General features: G+C 31.6%; 1 protein-coding gene across 4 annotated transcripts; it reads left to right on the plus strand.

The window, feature by feature from the left end:
* The first annotated feature begins 469 nt into the window (after positions 1 to 469).
* On the plus strand, positions 470 to 18737 carry LOC114714992 (uncharacterized). 4 transcript variants are annotated; one of them, XM_028899783.1, is made up of 3 exons: positions 470 to 473; positions 15551 to 15727; positions 15810 to 18737. In XM_028899783.1, the coding sequence occupies exon 3, from the start codon at positions 17185 to 17187 to the stop codon at positions 18532 to 18534; it is 1350 nt and encodes a 449-aa protein (XP_028755616.1). In that variant the 5' UTR covers positions 470 to 473; positions 15551 to 15727; positions 15810 to 17184; the 3' UTR covers positions 18535 to 18737. The 4 variants fall into 4 exon arrangements, with proteins under 4 accessions (XP_028755616.1, XP_028755617.1, XP_028755618.1 ...); XM_028899784.1 differs by lacking the exon at positions 470 to 473 and having other exon boundaries at positions 15456 to 15727; positions 15810 to 15866; positions 16914 to 18737; XM_028899785.1 differs by lacking the exon at positions 470 to 473 and having other exon boundaries at positions 15456 to 15727; positions 15810 to 15866; positions 17009 to 18737.
* The last annotated feature ends 1869 nt before the right edge of the window (positions 18738 to 20606 follow it).

Below are 20606 nucleotides of genomic sequence, written 5' to 3' on the forward strand. Positions count from 1 at the left end.
CTTTCATTTGGGCCTACTAATTAGGGGGGAAGTGGCAGAATTTTTGGTCTATAAATACCCCTTGAAAATACAAAGAAAATGTTAGAAAATTGGGAAAAATAAGGGGAAACTCTGTCACTGTTCATCCAGCCCTGTTGCACGAAATTCTTGAGGAGTTTTAGGTAAGGAATCATCCAACTTACTTCAAGGAAACAGTAAGGCATTGAGAGGAGGAATTAAGGAGAAGCATTGCTCCTTGGAGGAATTAAGTGGGCAAGCTTTGCAAAGGTAGCTTTGAATTATAATTTGATTATTTATCTTGCTTGTTTGTTGTGATTGTTGTTGCTTGAATTGGAGGAACTTTGTGATGACATTGATTGTTTGATTGACATTGGTTATGCTTTGGCCAAATACTTTGTGGTATGTCAATGTGAATAATATAATGTTCCTCTCCTTGCATGACATGTGGTATGAATTTCTATGAGTTGAGAATGGTTTGGATTGCATGACATTTCACAATTAAACTTGTATTGATTTACATGATAATTATAATTCATATGCTACTGAGATTTTTTTTGAAATCTCATTCCTCCTATGTTATTTTATGCCCTAATTAGGAAGTGGACCAATGTTGGAATTATGCTTGAGGCATTGTGGAAGGATTGTGGTTGAAGGAAAAAGAGGAAATAAATCAAGAAAATGGTAATTAGGGGATAGAAATTCCCTAAAAAGTATCACACTTGTGGCACATAAAATAATAAGAAATTGTTGGAGTTTGGGCATGAAAATTTATAGGCAAATAAATCTCAGTTTTAGCTTTAAAACAAGTGGTAATTCATTAAATTTGGAGTTGTGCGCTAAGAGTTATGCCCTTCCAATTTTGGATAAAATACTGAAAATTTGAAAATTTACCAAATAAACAGTATACTTTTTCAAATTTTCTAGAATTATTCTAGGATGGAATTGGACCTAATGATTATTTTTTCTCCATAGAAATCTTAGCAAGCTTCGTGTGAAAATTGGAACCACGTCGTTTTGATTTTTCTCGATTTAGTTATGAATTTTCAAAGTTGGCCTATTTTCAGATGAATGTGTACAGACAGGAAGAACAGTAAAATCCTGAAATTTAAAATTTCTCATCCAGAAATGCTATGAAACGACTTATAATGGTTCTAATTGGTGTATAATGGATATTAAAGAGAGGTGTGACACCTTCCCTTGCTCCTTATGAGATCCTTCATTTGAAAAATGTTAAATAAGAGAAGTAAGCACTAATGTCTCATTAACTAGGAGTTTAAGCATGCACATACAAACTATCACAAAAGCAATCATTATCTGCCATATATACAATCACTGAAATAACTTAAAATAATCATTAGTAGATAATATCATTGCAGTTCATAATTATCACAAGTGTAACACATCTATATGCAATAGATACTTCCTTCTTTGTTGCTCTGTCTAACCTTATTCCACTAACTGAGACCATAGGCTTATCTCCAGTATGGCCTACATATCGGACTGACCAAAGCCACTCCATTGCTCAGGATGCACCCGGCCAAACATACAAAGCCCAAGCCCAAACTATAGCTCCCCTCGTTAACGAACAAACCAGTAGATGTCCCAGTCCCATATTCCCCCTCTACAAACCTAACCAAGTAAATATTAAGGAATCGAGCCCTAAAAATGACTAACCACTGTGTTAGTGGAGGCAAATCACGTGATTACAATATTTCATATAAGTCAATATCATAACTCCTTAGCTCAACTACCAATGCATGTCATGCATATGCAGCAATTCCAGTACATGCAAGCATGCTTGAAAGAATTTAGAGTATCTCATGAATCATTAAAATAAATCACAAATATGCTTGAAAGAGATAGACTACTCTATGATTTCATTTCACATATGTATATCTACTACATGTAGAATATGCTTAACAAAAATTAAATAACAATGAAAAATAATATATCCATATCATTTTCTTTCACTGTTTTGCAGTCTCAATAAATTGTGTACTTTGTCACATTTAACCAAATAATATCTCATACGTCTATCCCTACATATTCAATCATAACAAACATGTTTGCATGTACAAAGAAAATACCAGATTATCTGTTCTCTTTTAACTCAAATGCAGTCAAGCAACAAATCTCAATAATACGAATTCCCAATGACAATCTATAAGAATCACACATATATGAAAATGTTAATTCATAACTCATATAATTAAAAACCTATCCTAAGAGTACTTTAAGTGACTCTAAAACTGTCTTAGAGTCTTCAAGTTGCTCTGAAAAACCCAAATTAGATATTATTAAATTCTCCTAATTAAGATTTGACTAATATTGATTTTTAGTTTAAATTTATAATGTCTATGTAAATATTTGTAAGTAGGAAATATATGCTAAGGTCGTATGCTTCTTAGTTCTAGAAAATAAAATAAGATGATTTACATATGTCAAATACAACCTTAAGTAATTCCTCTTTATAACAAGTTATAACTGTGGGTAAAGGATAAACAGTTGTAACATATTTCAGTAAGCTATCAACCTTAAGAAGAAGAAAAAAAATGCAAAGTTGGATATATATATATATATATATATATATATGAGAATATCAACTGAAGAAAGAAAAGAAAAAATAGAGGAAGGGAAAAATTGATAGAGACGGACAGATGGCATGTGACTAATATCACATATATGGAATTGATAGAAACAAAAGCAAGGCTTGTGAAAATCATGAGAGGATACAAAAGAAAGCATGAGGAAGAAGACGCAGCCGTGAGATGGGAGAGAATTGAGAACACGGGAGGTGCATGTTTATTTTGTTCCATAGGTTAATAAATATTATAATATTTAAATTATATTTTATTTAATTTATATAATTAAAATTTTAAGTTTCATTGTTTTGAAATTTATCCAATCTCATTAGATATAGATAATATGTTAAGGACTAAACTTAGGTTAAGTCAGTTAGATCCATTAAGTCCATATAGCCTATCATATTTCGCCACCTATATTAGTTTAACAGGTCAGCACTAACCCCAAAGTCACCGTTAAACCATTATTAGCAAGAGTAGGGAGGAAACGACGACCAAACTGGGGTTTTCTCTATCGGCACCTATTAGACTCTGCTCGAAGCCGACTCGCAACATGTTTTCAGGTTTCCTCTTGCATGTGTGGAATATCTGTTTGAAGAAATCGTTTGATTGATTGATTGATTCCCAGAAGTGAAGAGAACAAAGTGGGGGAAAATTGAAGTTTTGTTTTAGATAGAACAAAATTAAATAATAAAGAAATCCGTGGCATACTACAGGAAGAGAAAAAGTTTATGTAATCTCTCTTGGTAATTCTTACTTTTGAGATTCGTTATTTCCCTGAGGATTAATTTCAAAAGGATCTCATCAGTTGGCTTGAAAGGGATGGAAATTTCAAGAGTAATGCGATAATGGATTTTTTCCAGCCAAAAATCAAAGAAACACCCCAAATATTAAAACAACAGAATTGCGCAGAAGTAATAGCACTCACACTGCTTAGAGAATATATTTTGCTTATGCTATATATTCCTCTCATTCAATATCCCAAAGGCAGTAGCCTAATCGAGAAAACCCCAATATCCCAAGCCGTCGACTCAAAGAAACCCATTTGTGGCTGTGTTGAATCAGATAACAAGACTCGTGCAACGGTGACTTTGGCGTTATGTGCTGACCTGTTAAACTAATGCAAGTGGCATAATATGATAGCCTAATTTACTTGACGTAAGTTTTATCCATATGTTAATAACTCCTTAACTAATCTCAATCTTTTAATGTGAAAGTTTTATAATTATAATTTACTTAGCATAATATTATTTAATTCATGACTAATTACTAATTAACAGACATATCAAAGCATTTATTCCGATAACTATTTTTTTCAGTTAGACTAATGTATAAAACTAATTTTATGATAACACTCCGACTCTAAATATAAGAGTTAGTTGGCTAATTTGAGTATGTTAAGAAAATAATTTAAATTTGTTATTTGTAATAAATGGGAGTTTTCTTTTCTAAAATATCCTCACTAATCAAATTGTTGGTTAGAACTACAATTATTAGAGGGACTACTTTTGAAAAAAATAAATATGAGAGATAAAGTGGATTATAGTCTTATACTTAGGACTAAAATAAAATTCAAACAAGTTCTTATATTAAGGATGAGAGATAGGATAATCTTTCTCATAAATTATAATATACCCTTCTTGTATCCTAGATTATCATCAACCTCAATCCTCGAAAATCGGGATGTTTGCGCGATGACGAGAAGGACCTGGTGAGAAGGCCTATCTCCACGCTTAAACTCAAGCACACTCTCACTCTCTCCCCTTTGGCCTTGCAGAAATTATCCACTCTCCCCATCTTTCTTGCCCCCGCACCATTGAAAAATAGATTTTTGTTTAATATAAAATAAACATATTTAAAAAAATTGAAATAAATAACAATTTTAGAGATATTAGATTATTTTTTTATCAACCAATTATAGGAGAACGAGAATGGAAGCGAACAAATCTAAACGCTAGAAACGAGATTAAAGAACGAAGACGGAAACAGGGGGTTGGAATCTAAGAGATGATAAGGCCGACTATACTCACCGGTGAGTGTGAAGTGATGATGAATGGTTAAAACACCTAAGTTTAATAGGTAATAACCCATCTAACATTAAAATTACAATATTTCTTAATTATATAATATATGTAAATTTATATATTAAAAAAATTTAAACAAGTCAAGCCTTATATGCCAAGTCTCAATAAAATAGGCCTGACCTGTTTAAGTAAATAGGCTTTTAAAAAGGCTTGAGCTTGACCTATTTGTTAAATAGGCTAGGCCAAACTAAGACCTAACTAGGCCAGGCCGTAGACTGCTTAATAGTGACCTGACCTATTTCTACTCTTATTTGAATTTGAATTGGGCATGGGAATAAAATAATGTAATTTTCTATTTAGAATATATTACTCTTATGTCCTATGAGACCTCCTATTTATTTTGAGATTTTATGAAATTTTAGATTAATAAATTGTATGGGATCTCCTACGTTAGTTTGAATTGGGCACAAGAACAAAATGACATAATTTCCTATTTAGAATATATTACTCTTATGTCCTATGAGACTTCCTATTTATTTTGAGATTTTGTGGAATTTTAGATTAATAAATTGTGTTACTCGGGACTTATGTTAATTTTACCTATTTGATGATGCTAATGTTTATTTGATTTTGTTTCATTGTGGTACTCAATTTGATTTTAAACAATATAAATTTAATAGAAAGTATTTTATTCAGTCAGACATTTGCTCATTTTCTTTTTTATTTATTTTCTCTCATTTATCCGAACAAAAGAAAGAGGACATTTCCTATCAAGTTTTCTTTTCTTTTCATTTACTCTCCTGCCATTTTCTTTCCGCTAAACTTTTCTTTAATTTCTATGCAAACAAAGTATAAAGCATCATTGCACACATAAGCAATTGATCAGTAAGCACCTTGCATATCTGTTTATTTTCAAGAGTTTCTTGCCATTTTTTTACTATTCATTATTTAGACTAAGGGAATTAAAAAAAAAAAAAAAAAAAGAGGGTGCAGGTAGGGTTTTTTTAGGGGAAAAAACTGGTCCAGGCAAAACTAATTCAATCCAACGAAATTCGGTTCAGTCCAACTTGGCAAAAAAAATAATCAGAACAAAAAACTCGTACACTAAACCATATTGAGTTGGGCATCGAGTCAGACAGGCTTTGGGCTAGTCCCAAGAACCATTTAGTTCCAATCAAACCCAGTGTGTTATTATTTAAATATTTTTTTAAATATATACTATATCCGGTTTTAAATATAAGAACTCATTTGACTTTTATTTTAGTTTTAAATATAAGATTTAAATTTACTTTGTCTCTCACATTTATCTATTTTTTATCAATATAGTCTTTGTAATAATGGTATTTCTAGTCAATATACTTAATTGGCAAAAATACTTTAAAAAAGATAATTCATATTTATTTCAAATAACTAACTTAATTAGTTTTCTTAATCAACTCAAATTAGTCAATTAACTCTTATATTAATGATCAAAAGTACTATTATATATCAATGATACTTCATTGTTTTGGTCTATCAAGAAACCTAACTTTTAAGGTCTGTTTGGTTTAACGAGAGGAAGGAAAGGGGAGGGGAGGAGAGTGAAAGAATTTTAGTATTACCTTGTTTGGATTTATAAAAAAAGAGAGAAGAGGAGGAGTTTTTATATTACCTTGTTTAATTCATAAAGAGAGGCGAGGAAAAAATATTTTAACATGGACAATTTCACCCTTATTTTATTTAAAATATGGGCATAATGGTTATCACATGAAAAAATATGGATATAATGGTCACAAAATAGCAAAATATTGCCCTTTCCCCCAAATCCTCCCAATTTTGGAGGGGAGGTTAAGGAGGGGAGGGGAGGGGAGGAAAATTTTTTTAAAATTTTCCCTCTCTTCCAAAAATTTATGTGTTGACAAATAAGGGGAAATGATTAAAATACTTCTCCCTTCTTTCCTTCCCCTCTAAATCCTTCGTACTAAACATACCCTTAGGCTAACCCGTCTGTCTCAACTTCTCTCTGTCGTCATCATTCTCTCCATGCACCTCTCCTTTCCTTCATCTCATCCTCCTTCAGCATTTGTGTGATTATTACAGGGTGTGTGTTCACAACGTGTATCACTCCATCATTCTTCACTATCCATGCCCCTGTGGCTGTTCATTCTTCCCTCATTCTATTATTCTACATATCTTCATTTTTTATCTGGCATGTTGTTGCAAGACTTTAATTTTTTTCTTCACTAGATGCTTTTAATCGTTTACGAAGTCGCAAGATTTGAAATTTTCCCCCCTGAATTCATCTGTTTTTTTTTTTTAATTTCCGTTATCGTTGCGCAATAATTATTGTTGTGAATATCTATCATCCTCTCACTATTTTCTTTTCTTCCCTCTCAGATGTGTGATTCGGAGTCTCGCCTTTCATTCCCTCTTGCTTCATAATGGTCAAATTTTTTTTTCATTTTTGCAAAAACAAACAACCCCACTATGATCTAGTAGACCAATCTTGAACCCAAGAGACCAAACCCAATCTAGTCTACCACAGTTTTTGTCTCTGACTGGAACAAACTTTAAATAGCAAATTCAAGCCCGGAGTAGTTTCACATGGGGCCTCAGGTTGAGGATAAACCCAATCCTACTTGGTCTTTGTGTAGTCCGTACCCGGTCCAACCCTACCTGCATACCGTCCTGGAAGTGATACTAAGGGTGTGTTTGCCAAGCACCCAAAACCATGGTTTTGGGACCCAAACCATGGTGTTTGCCAAACACCCTTAAAAAAATCAAAACCATGGTTTTGACTCCAAAACCATGGTTTTGAGAAAAGAAGAAATTTTTTACTTTTCGAGGAAAAAGGGAGAGTGTGAGAGCCTATAGGATATGTATCTTGTTGTTTTTTTTATAAACATATTTTTTATAAATATATTTAATCTTATATCTTATAAATATATATACATATTAATTATTTATTAATTATATTATCTTATATATTATTAATATATGTTAATAAAAAATATATTATTAACAATTTTATTCCTTCAAATTAAAATATATCATAAAATATATTTTTTCTATAATTATCATATTAATTTATGCCAATTTGTATATATAAAAAGTACTTCTAATAACAACTATCCAAACACTCACACTTCTCAAAATCACTTTTTCACAAAATCTATTCTTTCCAAAATCTATTTTTTTCAGAATCTATTCTCCAGAAGCTATTCTCCAAACCATGGTTTGGTTTCATCCAAACACACCCTTAAGATACTATTTGTGTCTCGCATCCCATCCCGATCCGATCAAGACAGGGCCTTCTACTTAGTTTCTTTTTAATGATTAAGCTTGAGTTGGGTTTTTCTTAATGCAGCAGCCCAATAATAAGAATAAAAAAACATGAATGAGCTCATGCAAAACAATATTCAAAACTAATGAAATATGATTAAAAAACCAAACTAGACAGTAGGTTAAGGGTTAATGAATTAAATCATGGTCATACAGAATTAAACCGGTAACAAATTAATAAATATTATTTAGATAAGATTTATAAAAATATTTATATTTAATTACAAAAATATTTTCATTATTTAAAAAATATCCCTTTAAACAGTACAAATAATATATAAATGTAGTATTTTGGTTGCCTTCTTTTTATTTATTTATTATGACCAGTTCCTTCCTTTCCTTCAAATGATGATACGTGCGGATAGTCTGCCATAAAAAAAAAAAAATTACAATGAGGTCCCAAACATAAAAACAATTGAAAAACAAGTTAGGAAGTTGTCATTCCATTATAAAACTTGTTATTATAGACTGTTGAGATTGTTATTGGGATTTTTTGGTAATTATGTTTGTTCCGTGAGACTTGATTGTAATTCCCCTTGAAAAAAAAAAGGTTACGGATGGGATTGCCGCACAGAGTGATGGCCTATGCGAGTTGTGCAACACGTTTTATCACTTTTAGCCATCATTAATGCCGTTCTTCTTTCCTCTTTCCAATTTGGTTCCGCGAAAATTTGGACATAGTTATAGAAAATTCAAGATTTTCATTGACGGTGCTGGTTTGGTTTAAGTGAAAAGCGGGAATGAAACGGAAGGCGTGACCAGATTTTGCATTAAAATAGCTGAAAATTTGTCCTCACCTGGAATGGGGAAAGCTCATTTCACTCATTTGCCGTTAAAATTACAAATAAATAAAAAAAGAGTGGATATTGATATAGACAACATCGTCGTGCGTTGGGAAGGCTCAAGAAGATGAATACTGTTGTGCAAATGTTGAGAGCAAGAGCTAAGTCAAAGTCAAAGTTTATTGACAGGTTTGTAATCATCCTCTGCACGTGTTTTGTTCTTCATTTGCAATCTTCTTCTTCGCTTCTTGCTTTGTCTGCTATTTTTGCTAAGTCAAAGTTAATAGTGTTGGCAACACTCGCAAAAAAATAAAAGACTCCTCTTCTCGGCCATTTTATTAGTTTAAACTCACATCTTAATAAACATCAGGGTTTTTTGAATCTTGAGTAATATGGGATTTTTTTTGACACGCTCATACACTGAAAGTCCAATAAATAAAAAGAATAGAAAAATTTTGAATGAATTTAAACTTGGATTTTATGTATGCATTGATAAACATTTTGCAAGTAATGAACCAAGAGTACGAAGATATATGTTTGGAAGTCATGGTTGCTTGTTTAGCCGTGGTTGCGCTGTGAGGAAGCTATTGGCTATGATGTTTGTTAGTGTAGCACTATTTATGAGCAAGTTGAGGGGGAAGTTGCCATGCTCGTTGGTGAGCAAGTTGCCATATTCCTGCACATTTTGAATGATTACAAAGGCATTCCACTATTGTAATGAATACATATGTGTGTATGTATATATATGAAGCATAACTTATATGTTATTTAGTTGGTTTGGGTTTGTTCCATTTGTGTTTGATTTCAATTTGCACATTTACTCTGTTCATGCACGAAAAAACAGAGCAAAACCAAGTTGGTGTTGTGCCTAAGTGAATTCAAATTTTGTGTGCAGAGTTGGAATATATGATAATGAAGTTCGAGTTTTTATAAGGAAATTCGAATTTATGATCATGATTTTGACTTACAACAACAAATTCAAACTTGGTAAGGAATCTGCTTTTATATCACTGGCGAAATAATGAACTTTTAAAAACGAAATAACTTCCTAGAAAAGGAATTTCTTAAAAAACTTTGAGTACACAGAAAGAAGTTAATGTAAGTTTGGAATTTCCAGTGAATTCATCTTTCAATTTCTTCTATAATTTTTAATAAACATTACATATATTATTTTCAAAAAATAGCCCGACTTCATTCAAATTTACACCTTTGTATAGCAATTCCTAAACAAAATCACGATGTATAATCTTCGCATAATATTTATATTTTTCTCATGTTCGACTTAAATATTTTGTTGTCTTCAATATATTTTATTTATACTCTGTTATTTCATTTTTTATTTATTTATTTTTATTAATTTATACACACGCGCGCGGGCTGGTTCTCACATTTTGTCTGCCCGCTCCACCAAGGGTTGGCCCACCAAACTCCATCTTTTTTAAAAAATTTATTTTATATATATATTTAAAATTTTTTAAATTAAATTATAAATTTTTATTGACCAAGTTTTTCTTATTCTTATATTTTCATATAATTATATAATTAAATTAATCTCAAAATTTGGAATATAAACATATAATTTATTGCTAATAATTATTTTATTAGTATAAAAATAGTAACACAATAAAGAAAATGAGAAATTAAATTTAGAATCAAAGTCTCTAACAAAATATAAAGTTATATGTAAGTTAAGTGAAAATGATAAAACTTTTTCTTATTAAAATTAAAACAAAAACTGTAAAAATAAAAAAAATAAAAAAACAGGCTGGCGGGCTGCATGTTGACAAATGCAGGTTGAAAAGAATCGCATCAAAATGGTTTATATTTTTCTTCAACCCAACCCACTACCTTATAGTGGGTTGGCTAGGACTCAACACATATTACCGGTTCTAGTAGTCTTCCTTGCATAGCTTTAACAACAAATTGTGAAGCCTTAAATCATTCTTTTCACGTTTATTCCATTATTTCTTCACATGAGTTCTCTAACAATGAGGTTTATTTGCTATTTCTCTTTTTCTTTTTTGTCTCTTCTATCTCTCCTCTTCTTCTTTTTTTCGGATGAATTTTCTTTTGGGCGTAGGGATTTTGCCATTCATTTTGTTTCAGTTTTGGGGAAAAAAAGAAGCAAAACAGCATCGTTTTGCTGCGCCTGGGGAACAAATATAAGCAATCTAGTATATCCCGTCAAACCAACGAGTTACACCAATTTTCACTAGGTTAACTCAGTTTAAGACAAGTTGCACCAAGCTGATCATCCCCCGATTTAGGATCTATTTGGAATAGCTGTGAAAATCTCTTATAAACAAGTTTTATATAAACTGAGACAAAACTCTTCTCATATACTTGTCTCATATTCCGTAAATCATCATTGAAAAGCTACTTATAAGCTGTTCTAAACAAGCTCTTAGTAAATGAACCAGACTGGATTACTGATCAAGTTCACTGGTTTCCAATTCCAACCGGCTGATCTGGTTTTTTGTACTATGATATGAGACCGTGGATGCATCCTAGTATTGCTAATGGCTACTGCATAATGGAAATTAGAGAGGCAAAAACTGTAAACTCAATTGATGGAGACAACATTGTCTATCCCCATGAGAGCAATTTTGCAGCAATCTATTATGCATCATAAAAATAATAAAAGGAATGCAAGTAAATAATGAGAAAACACAGCAATTTCTAGCAACCATTCGCCCAAAGACCACAAATCACAACAGTAAGGGTTTTTCTAAGCTGGAGAAGAGGGAACGACCAAATGAAGAAAGAGGGAGAAAAGAGATGTGCCAAGTAAGAAGAGAATGGGATGGGGGCGGAAAAAAGGAGCAGCAATGGGACTAGATGGCAGGCAAAGAATGAGACATCGCAAGGGTGACCCCAAGTCTCCTCCTGTTCCTTCCCCCATTTGTTTCCTGTCCCGATCTTTTCTAGGACGGGTCCATCCAGTCCTGAGATGATCAGGACAGGGATGGGTACAAGATGCCCATCCCTAAAATAAAGTTAAATAATAAAAATTTTGAAAATTAATAACTTATATTAATTAGAATGCCATGTTGTATTATACGTTATGCATCTACGTCTTAAACTGTTAATATTATGCTTTGTTATTTTGAAAAATTTAATCTTTTGATCCTTACAGTTTTAACTTGTTTATAACTCAGTTTTCATATTTTGACTTGGTGTAACTCAATTCTTATAGTTTTTATTCTGTTGTAATTCAGTCCCTGAATTTTGACTTATTACGACTTAGTTTTTATAATTTTAATCATTTTATAATTTAGTTCCTTCTTTTATTAGATATATATAATTTCTTTTTTCTAAAACATAGGGACTAAATTATAAAATGGTTAAAATTATAAAAACCAAGTTGTAGTGAGTCAAAGTTTAAGCATCGAGTTACAATTGAGTCAAAACATTAGGGATTGAGTTATATCAAGTCAAAATATAGGAAATGAGTTACAAATGAGTCAAAATTATATATAAAAAAAGATTAATTTTCCCTTGTTTTTTTGTGAATAACTTTCCTTTGCTTTTTTTTTTTATAACAAAAAGAGATACCACCTAGCATATGAAACCCAATAAAATAAATTAGTTTTAAAAAACCAATAATAAGAACCATCTAGCCTAAAATTTGTGAAGTTCCAACAAAAATTATATAAATGATAGTTGATGATTGATTATATATACCAGTTACATGGACAAATTTTCAGATGAAAAATCATATTAACAAATAAATTATTTATACTATGTTCCATTTTTTATAAGATCTTGCTAACTACTTTTTTTTTTAGATTGAAAAATAACTAAAATTGGTAAAATGTTAAAAAGATCTATGCAACTTTCCAAACTTACCATATGATTGTTATCATCCCTTTCGCAAATACTAAAAAGGAAGTTAAATTAGTTTCTTTAATAAACACATTTATGTGTTTCTTTTCAAATACCCCTCATTTATTGGACTATTTACTTCCATTGATTTTCATTTAACAAGAAAATGGCGCATTACATGGGGGTACTTTGATTAAAAAAAAGAATTTAGTAATTTATATGGTACACAAAAGTGATAAAGCTTTATATTAAGGATCAAATCAAAATCATTAAAAAGATTCTATTTTTAGGATAGGAGGGAATAGCAAGCAGTTTATTATTAAGAGAGATAGAAATACCGTTAATTAAGATTTAAGATTTAAAAATGAGCTGTCCATACTAATGAATCCTAGCTATCCTCTTAATATTCTACGGGACGGACCATTATTTTGCATTATATCAATGCGTAAAAAGAATGTCTGTTGTCATATATAGGTGTGCTTTCATAATCAACATATACAACATTTTATAAGAAAAAGGTTAAATTAGGGTGATTCCTCCTTTACTTTCAAGTGTCTGAGAGTTAGTCTTCGATGGATGAGCCAGTCACCTTTGTTTGATAATGAAACCTTTGATCTATGGGTTTAAAAAAACAGATTTTTTTTTTCCTTGCAAATTCTTGAAAAGATCAAACAATATTATCAAACAAAATTTTGTAGAATTGTTGAGTTGTTTCGTTTATTTTCGTATAGGGTTTATTAGATCTTTATCTTCTTCCTTTATTTCATTTTTATATTCTTGTCCTTTTTTAGAATTTACTATAAAGACTTTTTATATTATTTTAATGGAATTTTAATCTTTTCATAAAAAATTAAAAATGAGTTATAAATATTTTATTAAATTTTGTAAAAGACCGTATATCAAGAATCAATTGATATTGTTTTATAAATAGTACTAGAGGACTATTCCTTCCTATCCTTGTTATAAAGTACTTTTAACCATTTTACTGTACAACAAGAAGATATGATTAAATTGTTAAATTTAGAATTTACTATAAAGACTTTTTATATTATTTTAATGGAATTTTAATCTTTTCATAAAAAATTAAAAATGAGTTATAAATATTTTATTAAATTTTGTAAAAGACCGTATATCAAGAATCAATTGATATTGTTTTATAAATAGTACTAGAGGACTATTCCTTCCTATCCTTGTTATAAAGTACTTTTAACCATTTTACTGTACAACAAGAAGATATGATTAAATTGTTAAATTTATGTAAAAATAAAACCTTTTATAGTTAGTAATTTTATTGGGATAATATTAAAACAAATTAATTAATATCTTTTTTTTTATGCCAATCTTTCTTTTGCTGCGAGGCACAACCATCTTTTTAATAGAGGCAATCAATGTAGGCGCATGAAAATTCAAACATTGATTCCCCATGTTATAAGCCCTTCTATTAGATTCAATCCTTATTAGTTAATTAATTGCAATCTCAATAAAATTCATTCATTCTGTCTAGAAGGTGTTTTATTGCATTGGTGACTAATTTGTTACTTATTCTAATCATAAATACACCCTTCATTTTTTATTATAAGTTTTAAATTTTTGAATGAATTTACCCCTTTTTATAAGATTTATTTTAGGTTTGTCTGAACATTAAATATATTTTTACCCATTTTACCTTTAATTAATATACTATTTTTTTTTCATACATTCTCATCGTTTTTCTTAATAAACAAAGGCATATTTAAGAAAAAATATATTTTCTACATATTTATTATTTTTAATAGTTTCTTTTAAATCACTCAATTCAGATATTTAGATCTTCTAATAAGGAACTAGTGAGTATAAAGTTAATTTGAGAGGTTTGATTGAAAAAGAAATGATTTGAGAGTTTTGATTTGGTATTAAATATAATGTTCAATTCATTATTATCTCTCATTAAATATTTTCTTTTCATAACGCCCCTATTTTATTAGAGCTTCTTTATCGCTGAGCATTAAATTTTATTCATTAAATGGCATTGTTATTTTTCTCACAAAAGTATTCCAAATTTTCAACATATTAATTATAAAGGCATAACTACTTGGAATAAAGTGGCACATTAATAAACTTGGTATTTTAGAGACGCTCATTATACTTTTTTTCTGTTTTCAATGTAGTACCTGTATATTTTTCTCTTTTAATTAAATTCTTAACTTCGCCATGTTAGAACCTTTCGCCATGTTAGAACCATTAGGCCTTGTAGAATGATTAATGATACTAACAAGACAGAATTAAAGATAATGCTAATAAAGCAAAATTAAATTATTTAATTAATAGAGAAAAACATATATAAGTTAGAAAACAAAAATTGAAAGAACATATAGCTACCAGAAAAAGCGGTATATCAATTATAAATAACTACTGCCTCCTATCTTTAATATAAAAGTTAATTTAACATTCAATTTTAGTTTAAATATAATATCTAATTCTCAGGCAAAAAAAAAAAAAGATCCTAATTCATTTTGTCTTTTATATTAATCTATTTTTTTAAGGTAGTCAGTTTTGTAGTAGTTACATATATTAAAGGTTTTATCAAATGATAGTTTTAACTTTTAACTAATAATTACTACTGATATTTTAGAAAAAATAACACTTATTTGTTATAAATAACTGATATAATTAATTTTTTAATCTATTCAAATTAATTAATCAACTCTTATATTAAGAAACATAGCTATTATTACATCTATTTTCATATTTTCACCATTAAATTTTTTATCCTTTTTTTTTTTTTGGGCCCTTACCGCTTTAGTGGCAATGAGTCCCAAGTTTATTGGTTAGGAAGGGGACAGGATCAAGTGGCACATGTCTATTTGCCTGTTTCTCGTGTATTCACCCCCAAGCCACAAACTTTACCCCCGCTTATAGTCGCCCTGAGGCCGATGCTCCGATGCGATGCCTAGTTCTTGAAGCATAGTGAAAATTTTTAACATATTTGTTGTTTATGCCGTTCCAAGCTCTCAGGCTTCAGATCCCAAATTCCCAGATTTTCCTCCTCAAGCTTCATTTGTCTCCGATCTCGCGCCCAATCTTCCTTCCCTGGTGCTAGGCTCCCAAAATCATTCCTTCTTCCTAATCTGTGGTGGTCCGTCGTGGTGCCTTTTCCTTCGTGATTCTCGTGCGGTGTTCGATTTGGTCGGTTCCACTCGGCTTCTACTGTTAGGTAAGGGATTCTTTTATATGCTACCACTAAACTTCTCGTCTTGCTGTCCCTCTCAATTGCTGGGTGTGGTGTTGGATTGCAGGGTAATCGAAGGTGACTCTTTGAATCCGAAAGCTTTGGGATTGCATGGTAATGGAAGGTATTGTTTTTGTTCACGGCTATAAATATTTTTGTTACTTTGTTCATCATGTGTGTGTTTTTACGGTTGATGTTCCAACCAGTGTGAACACAGAGTTTGAAACTTCATACATGTTTAAAGCACAGAAGAGGAGAGTTTTCTGTTTAATTTCTCAAAACAATTGGGAGGAACCCTGGTCGTTTGCTTAATGAGAGTGTAAAAAAGTAATCACGCGGGGAAATAGTGAAGACAATAAGGGAATGGTAAATTTGTAACAGTTGCCCACTAAAGGGAATGAGTTGAACGCAATTCACGGTTTGACATTCACATAACTTGTATCTAGAACCCAATGGAGCTTCCAAAGCAATTGTTTTACTTGTCAGTTTCTGTATAAACTTACCTTGAATTATTTGCCAAATGCATGCTCCTATACAATGAAGTATTTAAAAAAAAAAAAAAAAAAAAAAAACAGAGATTGGATTCTTGATGGTTCAGCTTCGGATATCTATTCTAGTTCGAGTTCACATCCTTTCTCAAGGTTAAGTATCCTTAGAGGAACTAGTTTATGCTTGAGAATTATTAAGGGAAGTGTTTGGCCATACTTTAATCTAGTCTGTTCCACGTAGTTTCTGATAAGATTTCATATTAGATTAGTATGACTTTCGGTGCTTAATTTATCATTCAAATCCTTGCGACAAAGAAATAGTTCTTTGGACTACCAAAGTAGGAACCTCGTGAAGTCTTTGTATTGAAAAGAAGCCACGGTATATTTGCTGTGTCTTTGAGATGTTGGTGATACTGGGCTTTACATTTCAGAACGAGAGCTATATGACGCTGCATGAGATTAATCAAAGGCAATAAATACTGTAATATAATTTAGATTTTTTTATCGTTTCAGAATATAATCTGACATAAATATTGGCTTTCTTTTATTATTGTTTCCAGTGAGTTCATGAATGCGCTGTATAAGATATTTTGATTATCTTATGAGGCTTGGTGTTAAATTTTGGAAAAAAGCATTTGCATGTATAGAGAATTATTAACTTTTCTCATTGGTATCTATTCTAGATTAGGTTTACAAATCGGAAGGACAACCTATATAATGTGATCTATCAGAAAGTGGATTCTTTGTGTTTGATCACCCTTTTCTTTGTTTGCTGAAGTGGAGTCTAAATGAATTTAAAAGGCACAGCTTTTCTGATTTCTGCGTGCGTCAGGCTTCGGTTAGTCTGGATATTGTTCCAGTGACTGCCTTAATCCAAATTTCTGTGTGCATTCTGTTCGGAGTTTAACCAGCAGGCCAAGCTGAGAATTGGGGATTTGGGATTGCGTTCCAACCATGAATAATTCAAGTTTGGGAGGTCGGTTTTTATCCAATCCCAGTGGAGGGATGCTGGACCTGGAATCACCATTTCATAGACACCAACACGCCCAGTTGGGTCATCCATCAATGACTAGCCAAAATCAAATGACTATGTTGAGTGGTTTAGAAAAGAGTCACCCAGTTGGACTATTAGAAGTGAAAGGCTCAAATCCAACAGCGAATTTCAGTAAAGGAAAGGCACCAGCTCTCACTATTCCCACTAATAGTGATAATATGAGTGAAGAGGATGAACCAAGTGATGCTGAAGACGCAAACTGTGAGAACTATGATGGTGGGAAGAACAAAAAGAGATCTCCTTGGCAGCGAATGAAGTGGACAGACAATGTGGTTAGGCTACTTATAGGAGTGGTGGCTTGCGTGGGCGATGATGGTACAATTCAAGGCATGGATGGTCATCGAAGAAGATCCGGGTGCCTACAAAAGAAGGGTAAATGGAAAACGGTCTCCAAGATAATGATGAAAAAGGGTTGCCATGTTTCACCACAGCAGTGTGAGGACAAATTTAATGATTTGAACAAGAGGTACAAGAAGCTAAATGATATCCTTGGTAGAGGAACTAGCTGTAGGGTGGTGGAGAATCCTGCAATGATGGATTCAATGCCCAACCTGTCAGCAAAGACAAAGGATGTTGTTCGAAAGATTTTGAGCTCAAAACACTTATTTTACAAGGAAATGTGTGCTTATCATAATGGGCAAAGAATACCCAACTGCCATAATCTTGATCTGCATTCCTATTCTCTTCAACAAGGGAGGGATTCCAGAGACAATGATGATTCAGAGGAGGAAGGTGAGGACTTAAATGAAAGTGAGGATGATGAATTAGATAATGAAGGTAATCATAATGCTCGTGGCGATGCTGAGATAATGGAGGGGTACAGTGGAAAGAACAATAACGACAGTGATGACCGTGGCTGCCCACAATCTGCTAGGGTGGAAAATTTTGAAGCTGAAATGGCAGGTATTTTTCAGGATCCCCTCAAGTCAGGATGGGAACGAAGTCAATGGGTTAAGATACAGATGTTGCAGCTGCAAGAGCAGAGAGTCACCTACCAAGCGCAAGGTCTTGAACTTGAGAAGCAGCATTTTAAGTGGCTAAGATACTGCAGTAAGAAAAATAGGGAGCTAGAGAGGTTGAGGCTGGAGAATGAGAGAATGAAGCTGGAAAATGAGCGTCAAATCTTGCAACTGAAGCAGAAGGGGCTTGACTCAGATTTTAGACGGTCTGAGATGTCCATCGCCCCTTTCTCTATTGGAACTAGCAGAATGCAAGGTGGGGAACAGATGGACTTGGGTAGACAACTGTAGCACATGTTTGGAAAAGATTCATATCCTTGCTTGCTTATTATGTAATGCATGAAATGAAATCCCGCTGTTGAATCTGTTTTATTTTTTGTTGCAACTATTTAAACTTACAGGCTAGGTTAAATATATACTTGCATTTTGACATTGGAAATGACTGATGTTACCATTTGATCTAAAGCATATAATTATGGATCTGTTTGGAATAACTTATAAGTAATTTTTTAATCATGATTTACAAAATACGGAACAAGTATATAAAAAAAGTTTTACTTAAAAGTGTTTATAATCATAATTTCAAATGAGTTTATAGCCATAATTGGAAAGTCCGTTTCAAGACCTGCTAAGTGGACTTTCACCAAATCCCACATTAATGGACATGGTGGACCAGTGACTGACTTGAGTAGGCCTCTTTTTTCAATCTCTCTGTTTTCATCTAGACTCCTCATCCTTTTTCCCTTCGCTATCCTCTTTTTTTCCTTCACAACTATTGGATTAAAATTCTAATAGTTCAGATTTAATATTTTATAACATTTTATAAAATATAAATATTATTATAAAAAATAGATAAATAAATTTAAACTGTTAAAATCTAATTTGAGCAGTTCATAGTTACAGACTAGACTATTATTATAGAGCAAAAAAATTTTTCAATTTTTTTTATCACAGATGTGAACAGTTTAGATTATATTTAACAGTTTAAATTTATTTATTATTTTTTTAATAACATTATTTTTATAAGATGTTAAATTTGGACCATTGAAATTTTGATCAAATGGTTGTGAAGAGAAAAGAAGAGTAGTGGAGGGGAAGAGGATGGAAAGGGTAGTGGAGGGGATCCAAATCCCTCTCATACTGGACTTTAAAACATGTAAATAATTTTTAAATATTTTAAAAACTGACCTATTGTAGTATTTATAAAAGTTAAAAATTATGTTTTTTAATAGTAATTTTAAATTTTAAATTTTACAATATATTAATAATTTATTATTTTTAAATTTTGATTATTTTTAAAATTTAAACAAACATTTTAAAAATTTTTGAAGTGAACATTTTTCCCCAAATATAAGTAGGTTTTTTCTAAAAATTTTAAACACGAGGCCTATAACTTATCATTATGATAAAGTAAAAACATATGCACGTTTATCATTTTGACGCACATATTGACTAGTTTAACAGTAATTTTTTAAAATGTATTTCCTAAGTAAATCAGCAATTAATAATTATTGATTAAACATACACTTTCACTCTCCCAATATAGTTAGCTTTGTGATAGAGCAAATTTGCTGACCATGAGCGACTTGTCGACATTCCCCTTTTTTTTTTTGGGTTTTTTTGTTAATATCATCACAACGTACTTGAGAAGAAATGAAACTCCTAAACAACTGCAAAAATCTAAAACAGTCCCACTTAACGCCTAAAATAGAACAAGGAAGCCCAACGTGATCAGCCATGAGTACGGAAAAGTTCCTATCTTCAACTTGAACAGACACGCCATAAGAAGGGGATTGAACAAGACCTTGATGCTTTTGTCCATTCCTTTCTTCTTGGCTTGTTGAAAGGTGCAGACAGGTTCTTCCTGGAAAAACAGAAAGACACAAAAATTAGTAATCATAGTACAGCCTACTTGTTTTCCTAACCTTTTCATATACTATCAGCCAGTCCTGCAAGCAATTGTGACGTACATCCCCATTTAGCCAACTGCTTCAATGGTCTTACATTAAAATCGATCATTTGAAGGACTATGATTGGTAGAGGAATTGTGAGGTAACATTTTACTTTGTTGAAAATAGTTTTGATGAGTCGGGTCCCAAAAGTTCATCAGAGTTGAGGCATGCTTTTAGATTCAAAGAATATTTATAAAGATATTTACAGATCGCCTAATAATAAGGCTGTACATTTGCAGCAAAATTTAAACTCACAATTGATAAGAATTTAGAGGATAATTCTGTCAATTATCTTGCATGACATTTGACTTGCGAGAGGCATATGTGAAACAGCACATATAAACGATCTTGTTTGAGAGGGCTTCAAATTAAATCATTTTGTTTTTATTTTCTATGTAACTTTATGATTTA

Source organism: Neltuma alba, unplaced genomic scaffold (assembly GCF_004799145.2).
Source record: "Neltuma alba isolate B1F8T4 unplaced genomic scaffold, ASM479914v2 tig00011561_pilon, whole genome shotgun sequence".
NCBI classification, from domain to species: Eukaryota; Viridiplantae; Streptophyta; class Magnoliopsida; order Fabales; family Fabaceae; genus Neltuma; species Neltuma alba.